Source organism: Calidris pugnax, unplaced genomic scaffold (genome assembly GCF_001431845.1).
Source record: "Calidris pugnax isolate Ruff unplaced genomic scaffold, ASM143184v1 scaffold56, whole genome shotgun sequence".
NCBI classification, from domain to species: domain Eukaryota; kingdom Metazoa; phylum Chordata; class Aves; order Charadriiformes; family Scolopacidae; genus Calidris; species Calidris pugnax.
In genome coordinates, this window is record NW_015090839.1 from 8,784,809 (window position 1) to 8,801,316 (window position 16,508).

Below are 16,508 nucleotides of genomic sequence, written 5' to 3' on the forward strand. Positions count from 1 at the left end.
CTTATCAGTAAGTACAGCTCCCCTAAAAAAAGGCAGGATTTTCTTCCACTTGAAGTTTTTATAATAAGCATTTTGCTTCTAAAAAGAACTAGAAGTTGCAGGACCGTGTTAGTATCTTTTACTGTTTTTTGAAAGATGGCAAAGAGTTGAAAATCTACCGTTATAAAGCATACCTAAGATGCTTCAGGATAGCTTTGTTACTGCAACGCACAGCACTCACATGAGCTTTAGGGCAGACATTTTACTAACTCCTTATATTTGGGGGATAATTATTTCCTCTTTCCCCAAGTTGTGGAATGATCGTATAAACTGAGTAAGAACTTGCTACCTTGGTCACTGCTTCCTCAAGTAATATTTTGGATACAATTGGCATTAACACTTTGGTATTTGTGCAAAGCAGAGTGTTACTGAAAGAGCATGGGAAAAGTGAAACCTTGCTGAATACACAGAGTAGCTCAGTCACAGATAATTTGAATTGATCTCTCCATTTCTGAAACCACTAACACTACTCAGGGAAAAAAAAACACAAAAAACAAACAACACAGAAAACCACAAAACAACCATCACAAAACACAAAAAGAATCCTTCATATCTGAAATGAAAATGAAATGCAAAAACAATTCCTATAGAATATCTTAGCAGGGAACTAGCAGACTGTGACTAATATCCTATTGAAAGGGTGTGGTTAAGGGACCTGAAGACCCAGCCAGTTTAACATGGATTGTGTGCAGGACCGCAAAAGGTAATTGCCTAATTGGTCAATTGACCAATACCAAATTCACTTCAGGATTAAACGCCGAATGATATTACAATTAGATACTGCAAAGCTTAAGTGAATATTCAAAATTTGTATTGAACTATAAACTGAATAGGATTTTGTGAACCTCAATGTTGCCCTTTATTATTCAGTGGAAAAAAATTTACAGGTAGCATGTATACATTGCACCTATTCTCTATTCAGGCTACGTTCCATTAATCGCAAAGTAAAATGTTAAAGCCAGCGCAACATCTAACTGTGTCATAATAGGAGTATGACAAAATTTCTGTTATTGAAAAATTATGGGGTTGAGTGCTGTTCTCTCAAATGCTCCAATCAGCCAAGGATTAGATGTTCAACTTAATGCTAGCCAGTGTTCATTAATCATTTTAAAGTGGCACAGCTAATCTCATTTCTTAACCAGAGAAAGCCCGCTCTCATATCTTACATGTAAGGAGACATTGGCTCACTTTTGCATGTTTTAAACTTGCTTAAAAACTTTTTTTCTTCCTAGAAAACATCTAGAACAGCTCTGCACAGAGAACATACAGATGTGCTCAAAGCTACACAAAGGTGAAGGCAGAAGTAGGCAGCTGTAACATGGATAAAGTTTGGCCAGGCTGCCTTACACTGAGGCTGTAAGAATCAGGCGATTTATATTAAAAAGGCCTGTTACATGTCTTAGCAGTGGATTCTCTGCCATTTGTTGATAGAGAATGAATTAGGTTATTAGCTTTCAGTATTTTCTAACAAGAGGTCAAATTTATGGCGAGGATATGCATAGAATCTTCATCAAATACATCTATTAAATTCACATTGTGAAGAGAAAAATCACGATGTGAAGTGAGGGAATATCCCCCCAAAGAAAGATTCACTGTGCAAGAAGATGGGGGCTTCTCCTTCCTGTTTTACTAGAGTAGATCAAACTCAGTAGCAGCTTCTCCAGTATGTTCTCTCTTAGGTTAACCCCTAAAGATGGGATACTGAAGTCATTGTTGAAGAAAAAGCTTGTGTACCCTACAGCATCACCTTGAATGACAGTCCTGTTGTCCTACATTACATTTTTCCTGCAGCTGAAATAATTTTCTAACTACAGTTATCATTTCCTCATCTATATCAGATGAGTCAGGATATATAAACAAAAAGCCTGAAAAGTCTTACATCTTTCTAAGTCAGTTTATGTGCAACACCACCACTAAGAAATAAAAAGATAGTGACCTCTCGGCCATTATCAACTTCTCTGTGCTGCTTAAATGGCTATGCTGACCCAAACCAGCATGCCCAGCTGCAGAAGAGCCAGCAGGGGGGTTTAACCTACTTTCACAGAGTTGTAAATCTCTATTGGGAACTATTAGCTCCTCCTCTGCAAGTCTTTTACTACTTTCTCCACATTAAGGTGGTGATAAGCACTGCACACTACTTCCACAACTCTGAGAAATCCTCCATCTTTCCATGTTCTGTATCTGATTGAATTACCTCACTAGAAATCCTGGGAAAGCTATTTGTCTTATTAAAAGGTTTATATGCTCATTTGTGCTGTCTACTAGGGCCATAAGGTTTCTTGGACGTACAAAGCAATTCTGTCTTTGTTTTAACCATTTGATAAATAAACAAATCTTAATTTAAACCTTAGAGGCTGACAGGGATGGTTTAGCAATGTGCCTCCTTTTCTCAGCTGTACAAATATTTCTGGTTTTGGATCAACACACAGTCCAATAGGAGCTTATTTTGGTCTGCTAAGTTTTGATGTTTTTAGCATCTATATGCTCAGGATGAGCCTCCCCGAACCTGCTGTTTGCAAACAGAGAAGGACTTGTGGGCAACATGACAGTTGCTACACCCAAGAAGGCCTCCAATCACAAAATGATAGAGTTTTCAATTCTCAGGAAAGTAACGAGGGGGGTCAGCAGAACTGCTACCTCAGATTTCTGGAGGGCAGACTTTGGCTTATTTAGGGGCCTGGTTGACAGATTCCCCTGGGAGGCAGTCCTGAAGGGCAAAGGAGCACAGGATGGTTGGACATTGCATGCGCCGAAAGACAAGCCAGTAGGGAAGAAGACCTGCCTGACTGAATGGAAAGCTTTGGCTAGAACTCAAGTAAAAAAAAATAAAAAATAATAGAGTTTATGACCTTTGGAAGAAGGGACAGGTCACCCATGAGGACAAGAAAGTTGCGAGGTTATACCGGGAGAAAATTAGAAGAGCTAAAGCCCAGCTAAAACTTAATCTGGCTATTTCTGTAAGAGACAATAAGAAGATGTTTCTATAAACACATTAGCAACAAAAGGAGGACTAAGGAGAATCTCCATCCTTTATTAGATGCAGGGAGAAACACAGTAACAAAGAATGAGGAAAAGGCTTAATGCCTTCTTTGCCTCAGGGCACAAGTCCAGTTGTTTTCCAGGTACCCAGCCCCTGTGCAGAAATACAGGGATGGAGAGCAGAATGAAGCCCCCATAATCCAAGGGGAAATGGTTAGAAACTTGCTACATGACTTAGACATGCACAAGTCTATGGGGCTGGGTGTGATCCACCCAAGGGTAATGAGGGAGCTGGTGGAAGGGCTCACCAAGCCACTTTCCATTATTTTTCAGGAGTCCTGGCTAACTGGGGAGGTCCCAGCTGACTAGAAATTAGCAAATGTGACATCCATCTACAAGAAGGGCTGGACGGAGGATCCAGGGAACTACAGACCTGTCAGCCTGACCTCAGTGCCAGGGAAGGTTATGGAGCAGACCATCCCGAGTGCCATCACACAGCATGTATGGCACAACCTAGTGATCAGGCACAGTCAGCATAGGTTTATGAAAGTCAGGTCCTACTTGACCAATCTGATCTTCTGTCACAAGCTGACTTGCTTAGTGGATGAGGGAAAGGCTGTGGATTTTGTTTACCTGGACTTTAGTAAAGCTTTGGATGCCTTTTCCCACAGTATTCTCCTTGAGAAACTGGCTGCTCACAACTTGCATGGGTGTATGCTTCACTGGGTAAAAAAAACTGGCTGGATGGCCAGGTCTAAATGATTCTGTGCTAATGTTTATATGATCAAGCTACACCTTCCAGGACAAATTGCTCCATTTCTTAGACTGAAATTAATGAGCCTTCTGGTCTGCGATCATTTTACTAACTTGCAAAGAAATGAAGGAAAAAAGAGCTAATAAGACCACAGCTATATTTACAGGATTTAAACGAGCAAGGTGTTTTCCTTACATATTTATTCCATGCTCTTGATTTCAGAAGAAGTACCTTACTGTTTCTACTGTTTCTCTTCTTTATTCTCTATGCTCTATGAGAGACATGACCTTTAAGTCTGCTTAAGATGGACAGGAAGAAATGAGGAAGAGATGATTCTTCCAGCCTTGCTTTGGAGATAGCACATAACAGCGACCAAACTGATTCCCCTCACCACCACTTTATGAATGGAATAACTTCCAGGCTCAGACCAATAAAAAAACCTGAGATATCCTCTGCTTGTACACAACACAGACTCCCTGCAGACAAGCAAAAACCCCCTATTCTTGATACACCATTACTCCTCATAATTTAGCAACAAATAAAACCGGAGCATGGGCAGGGATCTGTGCTCCTCTTGGGCTATCTCTGGAGATCATCTACCCAGGCTTTGTTCACTGTTTGACACTCCATAAAGGCGAACAAGAGTGCAAACCCAAGCAGAAGAAAGAATTTTCAACCTGGGCAAGAGGGAAAAACCTTGGCAGGTTATAGGGAAGTAGCTAAAACTGAACAAGAAATACTTCTTTTTGTTGTCAATTTTGTTTGACATCACAAAAGAAGAGTCTGGACATTCCTGGCTACAGCTGTGGGGATTGGAAAAAGTAAAAGGGGAAATATTCAGTAGTTGATGGACAGCCATATTTCAGGCCAGTTACCGATAGGCTTCTGGTTTTACCTCCGTAGCTCAAGACATGTAATTTAGTTCAAAAAACACAACGGTAAAATCTTTTATGAATAGTCTCCACTGCTAGTGAACACAGAAACAATTAGTAATTATTTCAAGCTTACTTTACAACTTTTTAAAAAGCATATCTACATGCTCTGCCACCTAAAACAACATAGACCCATGACAACCAAAGTGGTGAACAATACCAGGGGGTGGGGGACAGATAATAAATACAGTTTTAAAAGATGTTCATAAACAAAACAGTGTTCCACTCTGTTCCGAGACAGATATCTAGTGACAGTTATGAGACTGAATTGCATGAGGATCATGAATAGCCTAGAGGGATTAGTATTAAAATATTTACTATTCTGCCTATTTTATAGATATTAGCTCATGTAATCATTAGTCAAACTCCTCAGGAACCTGTGTTGCAAAAAGCTTTTTGCAACATTTTTTTTTTTTTAGTACTATAATATATTTACTAATCTATACCTTTAAGAAGTCATACAAACTGTTTTTTTGTAGTATGTATTAGCACCATGATTTGACTAAAAGGGTTACTTCCCCACATATGATCATTTTAAATTTTTTACAGAAATGATCAGAGTATCTCAATTTCTACTTCTTTTACACAAAATACTTTTAGTAGGTACATAGTTAAGCATAAACCCACTACTTTCACTTTTAAAATAGGTTGGAGAAAAAACAGTCAAGCTCCAAATTCACAACTTCTTGTCCTGTCCTACTGTGTATGGGCAGTCCTTAAAATTCCTCTAACTCTCATTATAAGTAGTTTGCTGCTTTGTGTCCATCCCAGAAATTATCCTACAGGAAAAATGAGGGTCACACAGCCCTTTCTGGTGACCACCAGTTTCCATTTTAACATCCACTCTCCTTTCACCAGTCTAATCAGGGGAGAGACTGAGTCTTAATAAGAGATGTACATAAGCATCTAGTGCCAAATGTTCACATGTCTTATAGCACTAAAGCATAAGTTTTTAAAGTGTCATTAAAAATAGCTTGATTTTTGGTGGTTGTTTGCGATTGTTGTTATATCATTGGAAATAAGTTACTGGGGGGAAAGTACCAAAAACATCCCTTGGGAAGGTGACAGAAAGAATGCCTCAGAGAAATTAAATAGAAGTATAGAAAGAAAATTTCACTAATCAAAAAGCACTCCATATTTTCGGTAGGAAGATCTAGCCATTAGTTTTCCAAAATATCCACACTTTTTACAAGTGAGGTGAACTGGGCTATAATACTTCAAAATTCATGTTTCAGGTATGACAGAACAGATGTCAAACCCAACACTTTCATCACCAGTTTCGCATTTTGCCTTTTTTTGAAAAGCTATTCAGCTAATGTCTGTTTGCAATTGTATAGCAACTTGTTAACATCTACTATTCCATTTTGTGGCCAGAACAGCTAGCTGTTTTAAACTATTTAAACAATTTAAACTATACCAGTTCTACCTAATTAAAAAAATTAAGATAATCAACTGTTTTGGCTTCACTGAATGCTGCATCACTGTATTTAACACTCATGACAAACTGTGCCAAGTTTTCTTATTTCCACAAAGTTTCAAAATCTTGAAGTTGTTCTAAAAACTGATATAAATAGCGTACAACAAATCTGCTTCATACATTTAAACAAATGAATACATTTTTGCACTTACTGAAGTTACATGAAAAGTAAAACCACTGAAGTTCTATGGTGACATTTAAAACCATGCTAGATCTAAGCTGCTTACGTCACCCTGGATACTGCCATTATTTGGAGAGACAGAAGGAAAAAACATCAAAAATTCAGAAAGTGCGAGAAATACTTATAAGTCATTGTGAAATCATGAACAGATCATGTGTCACACCAAAAGTAGCCATTCACAAAAAAGCCAAGCAAGAGGTCAGATTTTCATTTTGGCTCACCAAGTTACATCGATGCTGTAATTATATTGATACATCTAGATTTCTCTTTTCCTCTCACTTCTGTAAACCAAAATGATACTCTTTATTTACACTGAAGTAACAGCTTTTACTGACGTAGTTGTATCTATTACTAAAAGAAAACATTCAGGAAACAAGCAGCAGGTTACAGAATAAAAAGAGGGAATGAGAGAATAACCTAAAAATTTATGAGTATGACTGCCTTGCCAAAGAAACATGTCGCAATGCAAAGTACAGCTGATTTTTTAGAAGTTAAGGGGGTTTTTGAAAATGAAACGTGTTATATACAAGATGATAACACTCAAATAAAAACCAAGAATATAGTTGGAGTGTGAAAAGTAAACACAAATTGACAGAAAGCAGTTTCAAAATCCAGCAAGATAACAGAAAATTCATCATGCATTTGCAATATATTAATAAAAAATAATCTACCATACATCTGTCAAATATATACTTTTCAATTCTACGTAGAAATTAGATTATTAAATCCTTACTACAGTAAAATAGAAACTTCACTGACTGCAAAAGTAACAGAAGTCAAGCACGTTGCATTTGTCTGCCCACGGCAATAGCACTTTTGTCAGAAGCACCAGTAATGATCTTGAGTTACACACAAAAGCGGGCTCTGTTAGGGCAACGGACAAAGGCAAACGACTGCAAAGCAAGAGGACTCAACTTCAATTTAACTGTCCTGTAAGGTACATACTAATTAGCTGCAAAGCTATGAAATCCTAGCTAGCATGTTAAGTCTGCTACATGACAGTATAATTTGACTTCTTAAAGGATTATGCAAATTACAACTCATCATTCCATTACACGACTGAAAAAAAGTGACAGCTAATTTATACATAACACACCTTTCAAATCCCTAAGATGTGAAGCACCTGTGCAATACATTTTGCCTAGATTTTCTAGTGTATACATTCTTGTTTATTGCACTGTACAGAAGCATATCTAAGAGATTTACTGAAGTCATAGGGGCTTTTATTTGCTTTTTTAGCTTTTAGAGCACAATCTCAAAGAATTAAACAACATATTTCTGTCCCTGCTGTAGAGGTTTTGCACGCAACTAGAAGTGTACGGTTTCAACACACGTGTAATTTTTGAATAGCGGGAGAGCACGAGCACTAAATGCACGAGCTAGAGGCAAGACTCACACAGATTTCAACATACTTCTGGTAGGTAGATTCACAGTAGATTCCGTCATATCGGTAGATTTTCCTACATTCTGATTGGTTTGGCAGAGGATGCTGGACAGTTATTCTGTAGAGGCATCAAAAACAGATAGACATGACTAGAGGTTCTCTACAGGTAACTGTAATGCAGGACAAATCAGTATGTTGAAATTGATTTTCTTTTCTTTTTAAATTAAACACCTTTCTGATCTCTTAAAATTAACTGCCTTATGCACATAACATCCAGAGTTTCCACTTTTCAAAATTTGCACTGAGAGTAAACTAAACTTCAGTTCTCCATAAGAATGGTATTTTTTTTCCCCCATCAAATAAAAGTGGAAGAGGTAAAGAATTTTATGAACCGAATTGATACATCACATAGTTTGTGTATATACAATAGGGCTTATAAAATTGATTATTTATCGTTTACTGTTGCAATCCCTCCTCAGGCAGAACATCCATTCATATCAGCTGGGAGTTTGTCCAGACAAAGACCAAATAACCCTCCAATTTAAAATGTCAACAGCAATTCTCACATTTGCACAGAATGAGGATGTTGTGGCATTATGAGGACTGTGACTGAAGGTGCTCAGCACCATCTGAATAATGCCATATGTTCTTGGATCGACTGAAACAAAATGAAAGTGATTGGCAGCAATCAGGAGGTGCGCAGCATCTTGTAAAATCAGGCCCTAAAAGATTTGTCAATCATTCTATTATTCATCCCTCCCCAATTCCCTGTTAGCAGAAAATATAATTTGGCTATAAAAATTCAATGTTGTTTTTAAAATATACTTGGGAATTGCACACAAAACAGTACCCACCAATTTTCTTTCTTTTTTTTTTTTTTCCCTCTTCTCTGGAATAAAAACACATTTTAGATGCTTTTGTATCTTCCACAATTTTATACCTTTTTCACTTCTAATATAATGGTAGTTCACTAAAGTATGACTTATTTGAGAAATTTTACCCATTTTTCAAATGTAGAATTTTAGGCTGTGAATTTTTTAAAAATAAATACTCTTGTCAATAAAGAATTATTTATTATTATTATTATTATTTTTATTGTATTACATCTATATAACTCTAAGCTAGTCTGGTTTTTTTTAAAAATCACATATTTGTTTCAACAGTAATTTGAGACTGGAGGTTTGAGAAAAAAATATTGTTATTCAGCAACAAGCTTTACAAGAAAATGGAAAGTTATGTACTGTGGAAACTGAGGGCCTTCCTCACTAAGACTGCACCTAGAGAGAGTGGCAAGCACACATCATTTCATGTCTTTTAAATTGGAAACCTGGTCTGAGCATGCCTCAGCACTATTTTTGGCCCATGAGAACCCACATGCAGGAGGGAGGAGACAGCTATGTGACCAAGGAAGGACCAAACACCTCCAAATCCCAGATATTCCTGCATTCACCAATTAAGGGATTGCCAAAGAAACTTATTTATTGTGATACCCAGGGTCTTCAAGTTAAATGCCTAAGCATCACACACAGTGTATGAGGAACGCTAAGTATCTTAAAATAGCTTGTGTTGCAAATTCCATCTACAGGGAACTATGCAATCTAATGAAAAAAGAAATCCAGAAAAGGAGAGTTTCCTCTGTGTTGTTTGTACATGAGAGACACACTTTACTTTGGGTCGACCAGAAATGCCTACACTGAAGTGAATTCAAGCCTCAAAATCTTCAGTGCACCATCAGATTGGCTGACCCATGCTCCTACTTTAACTCACCCTCACCTGCCCATCTTTTTTTGTTGGGTTTTTTTTTTGTTGTTATTTTTTGTTTTGGGGGGCTTTTTTGTGGTTGGGGGGGTGAGGGATTGTTTCGTTGTATTTGTTTTTAACCTAAGCAACATGAGAGACTCTATACACAACATAGCAGCTGCTGCAGACCTTAGTCTGAGGGAAATAAGTCTTCCTTTGCACCTAATACGAAACAAACAAAAAAAAAACACCACAAAGAAACCCCCAACAAAAACCTCACAAAACATAAACCGAAGTGGCAAGAATTACTGGTCAGGATCCAAAAAAAAAAGTTTACCAGAACAGTCAGTCTTGTTTGTCTAAAAGGTTAGGTTTTTGAGGTGTTTTGTTTTGTTTTTGGGGGGGGGGTGGGGGTTGAGGGGAAAAAAAACACGCAAAACCAAAACAATCTTCACCAAATTAATTTTGCTAACTTGTTTTTAGCACATTATGTCAGCAAATATACTCTAAGGTTCCACATACAAAATTGATTTAGCTCAAGATAAAACTGTAGATTGGCTATTTACTCTGGGTACTGTATATTCTTGTTCTATTTTATGCTTTCAAATTGATTTCTTGTATTTTTCTCTGTATTAAAAATTAGGGCACTGAAGAGTATTTGAGTCTGATCAATTTGCAGTGGTTAGCTCACCCCAATTTTAGTTGAATTTTGACTGGTTTGAGAAAAAAACCACACTCATTCCCATACTAAGCTTTTAGACAGTAAAAGTTGCCACTTCATGATAACAAAGGCAAAAATGAGTTCTAACTATCTAACTGTAGTGCAGAAGGTTATTTTCCAAAGAAGCTAGAAACATAACAGACAAAATGCCTACAAACATGTCACAAAATGTGATATTTCTCTTAATATTTGTATCCTCTATTCCTTGGTCTGTGATATAAGATGATGATGCTGAGTGCACTCTCACACCTGACCTTGGTTTTTTAAGGTTGCATACTTTCCCTAAAAAGTTCAAAAGCATCACCTCAGATGTGAAAGGATTATAAGCTGCTGTGTTTGCACATCAGACAGCTCATCTTCCTATCTTTATGTGTCACTAAACTCTAGATGGATTCATCATGCAACTTGAGGTGGAACTTAAGTGCATTTACATACATGTGGAACGTGTAAGCTATGACTAATTTTAACTCACAGGGCAGAATTTAAATAATTAGTTACAAGAAGTCAAACTAAGGGAAAAAAGGAGGAAAGAGATGGTTAGAGGCAGAGTAGTAAATTGTTCCATTTTTGCAGGTAATCTAAATGCAAACTAGAAGCAACTTATCATGAGAATGGATTTTCCACCATCTGGTCAAATAACAGGGGATTTGTCTAGTGGCAAGCAAAGAATGGAATGATGTGAGAAAGATTAGCGGGCAAGTCCTACAGTTGGCTAAAATGTATTTTGTGCAAACAAGAACAGATGACGCCTTAACAATTACACCTGTCAAAAACTCCAGAAAGCAATCCATCTCTGAACAGCCCAGTTGAAAACAGGCTAGTTCATAACAAAATGAATTTTTTTAAACAATTGCCAGCCATAACAGTTTGATGCATGACAAGCTTAGGAAGTCGCATTCCACGTACAACTGAAACCTTAACTAACTGGACTCTGCTTTTCTCTGCTAAGTAAGATATTAAACTATTAAAGAAAAAAAAAAAAAAAACCACAATAGAACAAAAAAACCAAACACCACCTTAACTGAAGTAATGCAAATAGCTAACAACCTTGGAAAGCAAGAAAATTCAGAGTTAAGGCCGACATATAGGTAGAGACAGTATAATTCCAGTATGTCCTATGTGAATTGGTACAATAAGGCTCTCAGAAAAATGTCCTTTTTTTGTGGGAGTCAGAAATACCAGATAGTACCCTGAATGGCATATCTTGCACAAAATTAGGACAGTTCCTAGAATTACAGTTGTTTCTAAATATAGATATGAAGCCTTAAAATTACTACCCTATATACATCCTGCCAGAAGGGAGAATTCTAAGTATTAATGCTTTCTGTAGAGACCTGATTTCTTTCTTCACAAAAATATATAATTTTAAGATGCAAGGATATTTTACAATTCCAAGGTGACTTTAAAATTAACTCTGATTATATATGCACCTAATGTTTCAGCATCCAAACTTAACATTTACTAATACTTCGGCTTTAAAAAAAGTCCTAGTTCCCTACAGAAGATGGAGAGTATAGCTCATATATCCATTCAGAGGGAAAGGTGAAATACGACTGTCCCAGCGTTAATGTTTTTGCATTGTTTGGTCTCTGGCTTTCAAATATTCAAGCAGAAGCTGTTACTTCATCAAGCAATATTAAGAGAGGAATTTCCTGAAAGAGTATAAGGAATGTCATAGAAAGACAATCATGAAAATAAGGTTTGTCCATTTAAGTCTACCTCTCATAGGTATTAGCCATTTAACTTTCAGCAGAAGTCCATACACTTACTTAAGATATTATTTCAGTATAGAAAAAAAGTTTTGAAAGAGATAAGCTTTTTGGTCCCATATCCCCATCCTCTCTACCACAGATGCAAGTTCAAAGGCCTTATTTCTCATTGTCATCAAAAATTCCAAGATTTGGCAATATCTGTATTTAGAAGGTGTTAGGAACCAGACTACTTCTTCCTTTCCTTTTTAATGTACGTTGTTTATCACCATGATATTCAACAGCTAGCCAAGTATAAGCAATCTATCCACATAATTTTTGTAGCAGCAGTATGCTTCTTTAAAAAGATGATTGTTCTCTTTCTTGCAAGAAAGACAGATCAAACATCCAGGTTGATTTCCACAGTTGTGTTGGTTGCCTTTTCCCCTGCCCCCAACCCTACGTATTGCTGCCAGCAGATTCCAGCAAGGCAAATCAGAGATGAGCTTGAGGGGCTGCTATTCTTCTTCCTCTTAGAAGAGCATGGATATAATTTGGGGTGGTTATTAATCTATTTTGAATTTTCTCTCTTGTGAGAAAGACAAAGAATAGCATTTTGCCACTCTTCATATTCAGATGGGCCAGAAGAACAGCTATGGAGCAAATGACATTCAACATTATATGTATGTTGTCGGTCTAAGACAAATCTGGGTCTCGGGCTCACTGTTTACAGATTCCCAGATTCGACAGAGTTGGAAGGGACCTCTAGAGATCATCTAGTCCAACTCCCCTGCTAAAGCAGGATTGCCCAGAGCACATTACTCAGGACTGCATCAAGGCGGGTCTTGAAAATCTCCAGAGAAGGGGACTCCACAACCTCCCTGGGTAGCCTGTTCCAGTGCTCCGTCACCCTCAGCGTAACGAAGTTCTTCCTCATTTTTGAGTGGAATTTCCTATATTCCAGCTTGTTGTCCTGGTATAGATGAGAGCTCGCTGAACGCAACAGGGAAAGCCGGCAGGTGGTTTAAGCGCAAAAGTTAGCTGACTGTTCTTCCTCAACATGGCAATTTGAAAGTTCTGCTGGGTTCTTCAGTGTTCTTGGGGAGACTTAGTAGGCTGTAGCGAATAATTTTTTTTTTTCCTCTCCCTGCCTCACTTCGGCTGCATAAATGTGGAAAGGTTCAGATCTGGTGCTTACAGTTAAATCTGGTCATTTGATTTCCAGACACTGAAACATTTTTCCCATTACATATTTGAAAATAAGCCAGAAATTGTGCAAGATCTACCTTTATTTTTTTAAACTTTGTTCCTGTCTTCTAAGAATTCCCAGATCATTCTTAGCAGAGATCAAAGTGCTACGTTTAACCCTGTGATTCTTACACACTACTGATTTCTGCTTCTTTTCCATGCCTGCACAGATCAACACAATTTTTTAGGCTTGCAGTAGTAACACAGGCTTGGTGTTGGAAGCATTTCCTGTGTAGGAAAGCTCTTGTATTCAAGGATTCACCTCCTAATCAGTAACGGTAGCGTGAATTAGAGCTTCCTCCCTCAAAATTGAGAAATTTGTTCGAAACAGCTTATCTCCTTTGTTCTTACCCTACAAATATACCTACAGCATGGTGACATTGCTTTCAGAGGATAAGGGGGTCTTCATTGAAAATTTAGGGATGAAGAGTGCGAGGGCCCAGATTCAGACAGCCCTAGGCTTCAATTTTCAGAGACAGTTGGTCACTGGGAAACATAAGACTTGAGCGTCAATCAAGCTATAAGAATCTGGTTCAAGTTTTCTAATTACTGTGAATTATTATGCCATAGCTCATATCTACCTTAACATACATAGTTCTATCACTTTTTCTTTAATTTTTCTGAAATCATTTACATAAAGACCATCAGGGACCTCTGCTTAGGAGACAAGATACACAAAACACTTGGACAGGTAATTCTTACATAGGAACCTAACTTGATATTGATTAGCTAGGAAGCTTAGCACTTGCTTACAAGTTAAGCAGTTGAACAGTTTTTGTTTAGATAAAGGACCCAGGACAAGACTTACATCTGAGGACTGTAAGGTAAAGCCCAAGGTCACCAAGCAGGTGAGTATCAGACAGAAGTGAAGTCTTGATTTCCCAACCCTTTGTCCATCCTCTGCTGAAATCATGAACGTCCTCAATACTTCAACAAATGTCAAATCTTTTCTGAATGTTCCAACTTTATTTATATCAAGGATGCAGCAGGCAATGAAATTCAATAATTAATCATACAGCGTAGGGAGGGAGGTTGAGTACATTTTTGTATTCTTAAATCGTCGACTTTATCTGCTTGCATCTCCCATTATAAACGTAGGGAGCGGGAGCATTCAGTGTATATGTCTATTAGTATATATGTATATATGGAGTTTATTTCTAATCTCGTTTCTTTTGATACTTACCCAGTCTCTTCAGCCTCTTCATGTTAAACACAAATAATTCTAGTTGTTTCAGACTGGCTCTATTCTTGCTATATCTTTCTCACAGTGATCAGAACTGAACACGTTATTCAAGTGATGTCATACCATTGATCTATATGCCACAGTACAATTGTTGTAATGCTCACCCTACAGTATTATTAGATACATTAGATACATTCAATACTATTTTCTACCCCATCCCTCAATACAGCTTAACATTTTGTCTGCTTTTATGTTTAGCGTTGCACACTAAAGCAAAGATTTTCACTGAGCTGCCCACAGTGACACCCAGGCATATTTCCTCTAGGTTATAGTTAATTTAGAACCCAGCAATGTGTATGAGTACTTTAAATTGTTTTTTCCAACGTGCACTACGTTTCATCTGTCAGCAATGAATCATTTGCCATTATGCTGCCTGTTAGCTCAGTAAGGGGCTTCAGAAGTCCCTCACAGTTTCTTCTAATCTCTACAAAACTAAGCAGAAGTGAGCTTCTTCCATATCTTATTCCCTTTTTAAAAGTCTCATATATATATTAAATTTTCCTCAAAAAAATTTCTAATGTGGGACGTTTTCAGAAACTTTTGACAGTCAGATATATCACATCATTTTTTCCTCATTCCAACTAATATTTGATAGCAAATTTCTAATAGAATAGAAAGGCACCATTTTCAAGCATAGAAGTAATTCTTGTTTCTTCTATACATTTAAGTTCTAAGAAACTTCTTTTTATTTAAGAAAAAAATGCTCACATTTTATTTGGAAGTTGGCAAAAATGCTTTTAAGTTTGTTTTACTCATATTGTTACTGCTATAAAAGTGAAGTATTTTTTTAAACACACTCGGACCCTCATTTTGCCATTGTTTTGGCAAAGAATAGAAGCAGCAGCAGAACAAGTCCTCATAGGGCTAAATGCAATCTTCAGTCCATAATTTAAGACATCTGTATAGGACTGTAGGTTTCATTCCATTATATTAGAATGAGGGCAAAAAAACCCAGCTGCTGATGCTATAACACCTGCCCCCCACAGGCTGATAGTCCACATCCTCAGAGCCCCAGTATATACAGTATTTTTTTGCTGGTGGATTCATGTAGTTACTACTTATCCATTTCCACTGACAGGATCTCCTAGAAAACATGATGCAGGGAGGTCTAACGCAGAGGTCTCAGTACTACAGTTTTTCAAACCCCTCAGATGAGGGGAGAGGACTGGTCCAGTTTAGCAGGTTTACCTCAATATTTTTTTTCCTTTTTAAAACAATTAATAATTTGCCTCCAAAACCTTTATGTGTGCTTCATACTGTTATTTTGATGTTTCTGTTTCAAGAACAAAAAGTAAACAGGTAAAATTCGTTAAGTAATATCTCAACACATGTATTCTATTCATTATAACAATTAAATTTACAGAGGTAGGGAATATGCTTCTGAGAATAAGCTTCCTGAAGTTTGACTTGGGCTGAAGCCAAAACATTTCAGGTTTAGTACTCAAGAGTATTATTTAGAAGATAAATTGCTTGATATCAGAGTTTGGGAAAGGTAGAATTAACATCAAGTCTTGTTGCACAGTAATTCATTGGAGGGAACATACAGCATATTACTTGCTCATATTCACAATAATAATTAAAAAACCTCTGGCTAAGGGAATTTAACTTTAATAAAATGTTTGAAAAATGCTGTTTGGGAGTATTCCATGAAAGGAGAAGTGAGAAATACTCTCCACTTTATTTTCAGGTTAGCATACTATTATGCTGCTTCAAAAATTTTTGAGCACTATACAGTCTTATAGATCTCTCACCATTAAAACTGATTATTCCTATGAATGGCAGACCCCTGTTACTGATCTTGAACTTCTGAGTAACAAGAACAGTTCTTGAACAACTGTGTAGTAATTTGTCACAAAATACACTCTCACAGAAAGACTATACTCAACTAAAACCGTGTTTACAAAGAAACAAACAGCAGCAGCAACATGGAAATACGAGCTATGTATTTTTCCTTTGCTTACTTGAAGCCTAAGTTTTTGCAGATGCTGAACTTATGCCTGTAGCGCTACATGTGCGCGTCATTCCTATACACTCATCTGAATGGGAACTGACTCCTAAGTAACAAAAATTCTCCCTCCTGTTCTGCAAGTGCAATTTCCATGATGGGTATGTAAATACAATT

General features: G+C 37.2%; 1 protein-coding gene across 2 annotated transcripts in view; it reads right to left on the reverse strand.

The window, feature by feature from the left end:
• Window positions 1–16,508, reverse strand: part of NPAS3 (neuronal PAS domain protein 3) — a 611,505-nt gene that overhangs the window by 519,165 nt on the left and 75,832 nt on the right. Inside the window, exon 2 of one of the 2 annotated variants that reach the window (XM_014942056.1) lies at window positions 7,775–7,864. The exons of the other annotated variant lie outside the window; for it this stretch is intronic. Coding sequence (XP_014797542.1) covers window positions 7,775–7,864 — 90 coding nt within the window. The remainder of the gene's footprint in view (window positions 1–7,774; window positions 7,865–16,508) is intronic. 2 annotated transcript variants of the gene reach the window in all.